General features: G+C 52.5%; 2 protein-coding genes across 2 annotated transcripts; both read left to right on the forward strand.

Annotated features, from left to right (window-relative positions):
• Positions 1-967: 967 nt before the first annotated feature.
• AYO20_05303 (hypothetical protein) lies at positions 968-2,520 on the forward strand (the record flags this gene model as incomplete). The annotated part of the gene is made up of 4 exons (XM_022643597.1): positions 968-1,000; positions 1,057-1,090; positions 1,154-1,551; positions 1,612-2,520. 4 exons carry the CDS (start codon positions 968-970, stop codon positions 2,518-2,520), a joined length of 1,374 nt encoding a protein of 457 aa, XP_022500465.1.
• A 705-nt stretch (positions 2,521-3,225) lies between these two features.
• Positions 3,226-4,563, forward strand: AYO20_05304 (hypothetical protein; the record flags this gene model as incomplete). Its single annotated transcript, XM_022643598.1, has 1 exon — positions 3,226-4,563. One exon carries the CDS (start codon positions 3,226-3,228, stop codon positions 4,561-4,563), a length of 1,338 nt encoding a protein of 445 aa, XP_022500466.1.
• Positions 4,564-8,701: the final 4,138 nt, after the last annotated feature.

Genomic DNA, 8,701 nt, shown 5'->3' on the forward strand with positions numbered 1-8,701 from the left:
ACATGTACAGTATATCTACCGAACATGGTCTTGTCTCGAGTTATTGGTGGGAGCCGAGTACCGATGAGATTCCATGATGTTTGGAAGTCTACCTACGGGCAATTATAAGAACTTGTAAGAACCTGGAAGGTATTCCATATGACTGCCCAGATTCTCTAGTAGTGCCTATTTGTAGGTACAAGTTCTCCTAGGCTAGTACTTGTAGGGGTTAGAGATCTACCTACGGGTATCTCAGTAGCTCTGTGGGCTGTTGGGGGGCTCCACCCAACTAAGTTGTTCCCCCCGTAGGTGCTCCTCTCCTCCAAGTAACTTAGTTCTAGGGGCGCCCCTAGTGAGATCATTGGCACTCATCATTTCTTGTCAGGCAGCAATACTTTTGAAAGGTCTTGAGCACTTTCTCAGCCTTGTGGACAACAAAAAGCACCCCCACTACGTAGACACGATTAGGCGCTTGTGGCTGGTAGTCACCCGTGGCGCCCCCCACCAAAAGCCCCTCAGCTCTTTCGTGTACGATAAGCACCCAGTCCTCATACAAACGAGTAGCTCTGGTCTTTCTTTCTTCTTATAGCACCAGCCACCCACCCGTCCAGTGGCAGCCTGCAGGTTTACAAGGCAGATCTGTAGCTTAGCCGGCTAGAGTGTCGCGGATCCAGTAAACAGGCACCATCGAAGTTGGGATCCTCTAATGGGAAGTCACTATTCACCTCAACCTTCAGGCTTCAGGGCAACTTGTGACACACAGCCTCATCTTGAACCGCAAATCCAAAAGTTCCCCCTCGCCCCTCCCACCCTCTTTCACAAGAAGTCTCATTTACCAAACAATGCCTCTTTTCACTCTACATGACCAAACTTGCAGTCCTCTTTCGCCTGCATTGACACTTCTCTGTGCTGCTCATGAACCTGAATCTGAACGTGACACCACTCTACTCCTGCTCTGCTCAAGCGCCCGTGCCCTGACGCCTTCAGAATGTCCAATCAGACCATCTTGAGGATATCTCGGGTAAGAGGTGGCTGTATCTATATACCGGGAGGATATTACTGACATGATGTGTGCAGGAGATCGCCCAGATCCAACAAGGTAGTGACCTGTGTAAGTTCATCCTCTGAGCCAAAAGACATACACCAGGCATCTTCAGCTAACCACGATTTGTAGCCATTGCTGTCGCTTGCCAGGAGAAAGACGTGCGCCACGTCAAAGCCCTCATCATCGGTCCTCACGGTACTCCCTATGCATTCGGCTTCTTCGAGTTCGCCGTCACTTTCGGCTCAGAGTATCCCAGTAAGCCACCCAAAGTCGAGGCCAAAACCACAAATGCTGGTCGGACGAGGTTCAATCCAAACATCTACGCAAGTGGAAAGGTCTGCTTGTCGATCTTGGGCACATGGCATGGAGAAAAGCCGGGTGAAGAGTGGTCTTCTGCACAAGGACTGGAATCGGTGTTGTGGTCGATCCAGAGCCTCATGAGTAACAATCCCTACGAGAATGAACCTGGGTACGAGAACGCAAAAGGTACAGAGGACAGGAGGATGAATGACCTGTACTGTGCCAAGGTACGTGCACGGCTTTGTGCCTCAAAAGCTGGGATGGAGTTGAGCTTACAACATGTCTAGATCCGTCACGAAACTCTCCGAATTGCAGTCATTCAGAGGCTCGAGGAGGCATTGGGCATCCAACCAGATGGCTCACTGGCCGCACCCTCGCCTCATTCTGCGCAATGGAGCTCTGAAGACGACGAGGAGGATGAGCTCAAAGAGGATCCCCTTGAGAATCAAATCAAGCTCAAGTTCTTACCATTCCGAGATCTGTTCAAGCGAAGGTTTCTGTGGTACTTTGAACATTACATGTGCACCATTGAAGAATACGCTCCCAAACACAAAGATGGCGTCGACTTTGTCAAGATGCCTTTTGAAGGTGGAGGGAACAACATGGAGGGCAAGTTCCGGTACAGTGAGTTGGGAAGAAGACTGCTGCGCATCAAGGAGGTGCTTCGAATCGAAACCGACAACTGGGCGATTGAAGGACTGGAATTGAGGGATCGAGAGGCGACCAAGGCGGCCGCAGTCCAACGACAATTCGTACAGCTGTCAGACTACCTGAAACGCAAGAAGCTGCACAACGTGGATGTGGAGCTGGAGAATGACAATCCCTTCATCTGGATCATGACCTATTTCGGCAGGCCCAGCACGCATTTGGATGGCGGCGTCTTCAAAGTCCGAATTGCAGTGAGTCCTCGCTTTCCGGCCGAACTGCCTCGAGCGAAAATGGAAACACCCATCTACCACCATAGGGTCTCCAAGGACGGTGTGATTTGCTACTTTCCCAAGGAGGTAGATCAACTGAGGAATCACGTTGAGAGCATCGTCGAGGCGTTGGAAGAGGAAAGCCCACCCTATGACCCGAGGACAATTGTGCATCCAGAGGCAACCAAGCTGCTTTGGGGCAGCGAGAGTGATAAAAAGAAGTACTTCCGGCAGCTCCGACGGTCGGCGCAGAGGACAACTGAGGAGGGTATAGAGTGAGATATCTGGTCCAAGATCTGATCATAATCCAGGTCGATTAGATGGCATGGCTGAAGTCCAACATAAGAGACGACACAAGGTTGAAATGGAAAAAGCGCAAGGAAGAATGCGAACTATGGGTCGTTGTGTTTTTTTGTTTGCAGCAAGCATGGGAGTTGGGAGATGGTCGGGGCTCACAGAGACACTCTGTATACTTGAAAGAACCAGAACCATGCAACGGACAAGCAGTGGTATTCTGTGCAGGATCTGGCCATTATGAAGCATCGTTGGGCATGGCCGCGAATATCATCCGAGCTGTGAGCTTTTTAATGCCCTGAGATACTTAGACAGTGGAAGGCTTCTTCCAGGATGGTAGTTCTCTTCCGCTACAGCTGAGTCTGACTTTAACTGTACTACACTACACCTTTCCCCGTGAACTATCGGGCAAGTCGATGTCTGTACGGGGTGGATCTGGAGATGCTGTAACGAGGCACGAGGCACGAGGCTGCGAGGCTGCGAGGCTGGACCATTATGTAATGCTGCGCGCCACGAGGAACGTCTCGCTTCCGGGGACGCGATCCACTTTTCCAGGAACAGTTGCGCTGGCTGCGCTCATTGATCGAAGGGCATTGCGCATCTCCAAAAACTCCTCAAGATCGGATTCGAGCTCAAGCCACTCTCACACCAGTACCAGCTAGATCGTGTCGACATTTAGCCCATAAAAGAATGGAAATCAGGAAGGAGACCGCGGTTGACGTGACGCCGCGATCCTACGGCACTGTGCTGGTGGTTGGAGGCTGCGGTTTCTTGGGCTCTCGACTCGTGGATCAATTGCTCAACTTTCCCTCTGAAGACGCAGACATAGAGAGCAATGGAGCCTCGCCGCCGCAGCGTTCGGGAACAAAAGGCGCCACAACCCCTAATCCCGAGAAATACGACCTCAACACCCTCCTACCCTCTTCCTTCCCGTCCCTACGCAGCCGATACCCTCCTATAGACAAGACCTCGACGTCCGTCCACGTGCTGGACTTGAGATGCACTCAACACATTTTCCCCGGTGCAACGTACCACTCGGCCGACATCACCGACCCGAGTTCTCTGCTCGAAGTTTTCCGAAAAGTCAAACCCAACGTGGTCATCAACACGGCGTCTCCGTCGTGGGAAGCCCCTCCGGCGGTGCTCCGAAAGGTGAACATTGACGGTACACGGACGCTGTTGGAGGTCGCTGGCGGGAAGAAACACGGCGACTGGGGCGGTTGTGTCCGAGCCTTTGTCCATGTTTCGAGTGCGAGTGTGATTCACGACGGCGAGTCCGACTTGATCAATGCGGACGAAAGATACCCCTACGTGTGTCCGAATCCCAGGGAATACTACTCCGAGACGAAAGTTCATGCAGAGAAGATTGTGCTCGAGGCCAACGCAAATTCGGAGTACAGTGACGGAGGCAAGATGTTGACCTGCGCAGTGCGTCCTGCTGGCATCGTCGGTGAAGGTGACCGCGGAGGATTTTCTGGGGCCATTCTCAGGACGGCATCAGTTGCACCAGACTGGCAATTACATATCCAATTGGGGGACAATGCCAATTTGTTCGACACCACCTACGTACACAACGTGTGTTTCGGATTGCTTTGTGCGGCGCAGGTTCTCCAGGCAGGCGGGTTGAGGAAGGGGGCACCAGAGCAAGACAAAGTCGACGGTGAAGCGTTCAACGTCACGAACAACCAGCCGGCCTTTTTCTGGGACTCGTCGCGCTACCTCTTTTCGCGCTATGGGCGGAATATCAACGCGGACCGAGTCGTCAGTCTCCCCACGTCACTGGCCACGTTTGTCGGTGGCGCGGCGGAGCTGTTCAACCACCTGACAGGCCGAAAGGGCAAGTTGAACCGGCAGACGGTCAAATACGCCACCATCTCGCGGTATTACTCGTGCGAGAAACTGATGAAGCGGACGGGTTATGCGCCAGTGGTCGGACTTGACGAGGGGTTTGCAAGGAGTGTGCGGTGGTTCAAACGGGACGAAGAGGAGCAGTTGAAGGCGAACGGCGAGTGGAAGAAAGAGCAATAGACGAGACGAGGGTGATGTGATGATCAAAGCGCCTTGATGTCCAGTATGTCGTGTCAATGCAGCGCAGCGCCCAAGAGTGGCGTATATCGAGCACGAAGAGGACCGTGGAGTCCGAATCCGGGGAAATGGCTGGACGTGTTCGATTGCGAGAATAGACCCAGATCTTTCCGGTTGGTGTGCACAGCGCATTTACGTACCAAGTACATAATACCTATCCCCTGTAGGGCCTGCAGGGGGCCTCAGGGAGAGAATATAGAGTCTCTTTCTTGTCGGCCAAATACTCCTCGACCCTCACTTCGCCTCGCCTCGCTAGAAAGTGATAGAAAGGATGAAGGAAATGGTGGCTAGATACACTCGTGGAATGAGTACTCGGTACTTGGGCGTAAGTGGAACAGTCATCGTCCGTCCATCGGTAGGTACTAGGTAGTTAGATGGGTACGCACGTAAAGTCAAGTCAGATAGAAGATGGACAGATAGATAGATAGATAGGGCCAACCAGACACGCCAAAGGCAACGCGTATGTACCTGGCATTCGGTACATGGTTTGGAGACATGGTCCTCCGTGGATGCATGCACATGCATGAGCGATATTCACCCACATCCAAGTACAAGTACCTCTGTCTGTGTCCGTTCGGCCTTCTTTCTCCCGGTACGAGACAAAAGTAATCCAACCAGTGCCAGCCCGGCGAGCCAGTTACTGGACCCGAGTACGAAGGTACACATTGTACTGTACATGCCTTTTTAACTCCCTCCCCCATCCTCTACAACCATACCACCCACCCATGCCCACCCTCTCGTTGGTCAAAAGTCGGCATTTTCCGAGAAATCCCCCCTCCCCCCCCCTTTTGCTTCTCACATTTTTTGCTTTTTGCGTTTTGCTGACTTGGAACTTGACTGGCCTGATTCACTTATACCTGATTGACTCAACCTGACTAGATTCAGACAAGAAACTCGAAGAAGTAGTTCTTGGTCTCGGAGTTTTGACGGCCATAAGGAGAAGGACAAACTCGTACTCGTTGTTTTTTTTTTCATGTCATCTTCATCTGCATCTATCTGCATCGGACTTGGACTGAAAGAAAAGGGCGTTTACTGTAGGTTCCCCCTGCGCGATGAGGTAGAGGTACCGAGTCTGTATTATTATCTGCCGAGTGAAATTGATACGGGTACACTGGCATACTGGCACACTGGCACACTGGGTAGAGCAATGCCATACTATGCATGCTATCATGGGTCTGATCCTGCCTGGCCACCTGCCTGCCTGACCCTGCGCAGTGGACAGTGGACAGTAAGTCAGCAGTCTGAGTGGTTGGAGCGGTTGAGCGGCCGACAAGACAAGACAAGACAAGGGGAGGACGAGGTACAGACATACCCCTCCTCCCTTTTGGTGGATGTATGTATGTAATTACATCCTGCGAGTACATGTACTTGTACAGATGAGACGGTGAGAAAGTGGACGAGAATGAGAACAACCCTGTCCTTCTACGAGGAACAAACTCATGGGTCTCCGGGATCAGTACGTATCGATCCCGCAAGGCGAAGCGAGACGAAGCCAACCACCCCCCCCCCCCCCCCCCGGAAAAAAAGAGCAGGAATTGGATTCCCAAGCCACCGTCTGGCTGGCTGGCTAGCACATATCAGACCTCTCTCTCCTTTACGAAAATGCGTTCTCCAAGAAGAGCTGCTGCAAAGTAAAGCAACGCGCTACTCCGAATGCATGTTCGTAGGGCCTTCATCATCATCCATGCCACATTTTTGCATGCCAGGGGAGTCAGCTGCCGGGGTTACGACTCTTTTGTATTCATTTAAGCTGTTGGTTGTTTACAGTTGGGTGGTGATCGCCAGGGCCGAGAATCCTTCGTACTTCGTACTCACTCACTCCGTAAGACCAAGATACATAGGCACAGCCGTCGGCATCGGTTGGAATCCCATTGGGTAGAGTTGATTCTACCTGCTGAGTGATATGTGACTGACTGAGCTTTACCTACACGTGCAAGTCCCAAGTACAGCGCGTATGCAAGAGACTCGACGCCCACTGTCAAGACGTGACAGTGAATAATGCAGACGTCACCGGCGCCTGTCGTCTTGGTGGTGCTGGTGACCAACGCTCTCGTTGCGGAATTGACGCACGTGCTGTTTGTTCAAGAACAAACATCTGGGATGAAACAGTTCAGGGTTCGGATGTGGTCATGGCACGCATGGTCAGAAGCGGCGCTCGGCAGGGATTCATTCCCGTGGTAAACTTTGGGGAAAACTCGTGCAATGTATTTCCATGGTGCTTCTAGGCTTGTCCATTGAAGGATTGTTAACCCTGTACGAGTGTGGAAAGCGGGAACAAGGGAAGAAGAGTACATCCTTAGTCCGACGCTTTTTCAAGCACTACACACCGGCAACACGGGGAGACAAAAAGTGTAGAGCACGAGGGTTGCTGTGCCAGAAAAAAAAAGAACGCAGTTCTCATGCAGTAGTGCAGCCAGAGATAGCAAAGGTGATTGGCGCCCTCTTTTGAACCCTGCCAACCGAGGAGACGGGCGTGACGGGTCAGCTGAGGCCCTTGTAACCGCATCTGTGAAGTCAAAACTGCTTCATGGAGGGAGTGCAGTAGTTCCGGATTGGACATGGAGAACGAGTTGACGCTCGAAAAAGAAAAGCTCAAGGAGTGCATCGGTAGACACTGTGAAATCGGCCTGGACGTCTTGTTTCCATCATCCTTGTATCCCCGAATTTATTATCGACAAGGCTATGTAGCGCGGCCTGATGGTTGCACCACCCTGCGTCACCAGGTTGTGAAGACTATGAGAGATCTGAGTGATTGCATCGAGAGGTGGGAAGGAATACGTCGCACAAGGGGTGTTTGCAGCACAAGGGCCCGAGAGATGACACGCATCCTTCGAGTGGAAGAGGGGGGTGATTGGACCAGTGGTCTTTGCCTGTTTGTTTCATCGTCTCGAGAAGTTCGAGGGCAACCAGAGTGTCCAGGGTGCACACGTGTCGTACATGGCCACGGGGCCCTGATTGAGGCCGATGACGAAGTGCTTTCGCAGGTCGGTGCAGCCCTATTCATCTGTCCAAGGTGTTTCAATGGGGCACCCACGTTGTGTTGTCATTGCATCAGAAACAATGTCAATTTTTCTCTCTCTTCGGGTCAGTGATCTCGGAGATGTTATGCGCGTCGACGCAATAGACCTTCCTATTCCCGCCTGTGCCGTTGCTGAGGTGGAGGGGAGATACCAAGGGAAAGGCATTAGGCAGGCCTGGCAGGCTATGCTGTAGCCGAGCAAACCGTCAACAAACAGACGGAATAGAAAATAAAAAGTGGGGAGAGGTGAGCGAGCCAGCGACTGAGTGAGAGCGAGCAGGAATACGGATTGTCAGCAAAGACAGACGAAGGTCAGAACAGGTGGATGGGCTCGCGATGATGAGGGTCGAAAAGGGTTGTCGGGTTCGCAATAGGGCGGGCATCGAGGGGAGCCTTTGAGCGAGGGGGGAGCACAGGCAGGTATTTCCAGAGGCAGCGTGTGCCAGGTGCCGGCGTTGCAGGTCAGAAACAGACATGGCATTGGATGAGCAAGACAAGAGATCCTAGCATGGACTAGGAAGGATGTTGAGTTAATCTTTGTTTAGCGGTGGTTTGCTGAACTCGATGTGCCGATGAGGAGAGGTGAGCAAAAAGGTGTTATTGGTGAGACGGCGACAGGAATAACGCACTGGTCTGCATTAGCTGAGCGCAGTCAAAAGGGAAGGGGAACGTTGGAGTTGGAGTTGACACGCAGCTGCACAAAGGGCTCTGGGGGCCCTTGCCTTGGCTCTTGGGAACAGTCTTCGGGGCTGCTTCTTGGGTTCTTCTTGGGTGCCTCGATGCTTTGAAAGCGAGCCCCACCCCCTAAACCGCCCTAACAAGATCACCGGCATCTGCAGCCCGGGTGCAGCCAGTAGAAAGCATCTGTTGCAATGTGGTAGGTTGGAGGCGCTTTGGCTCCCACCCTTCCCCCCAATCCTCACACGGTTTGTAAGTTAACAAGGGAGACACCCTTACGAGGGATCCTCTCAGACCACCCAGCTGCCCTGTGCCTTTACCCTGCAAGTGCCTACCTTTTAACCCTTCGCCAACCGTCCCACTATTTCCCTACGAACCCCTTCG

Source organism: Fonsecaea nubica (genome assembly GCF_001646965.1).
Source record: "Fonsecaea nubica strain CBS 269.64 chromosome Unknown Scaff30, whole genome shotgun sequence".
NCBI classification, from domain to species: domain Eukaryota; kingdom Fungi; phylum Ascomycota; class Eurotiomycetes; order Chaetothyriales; family Herpotrichiellaceae; genus Fonsecaea; species Fonsecaea nubica.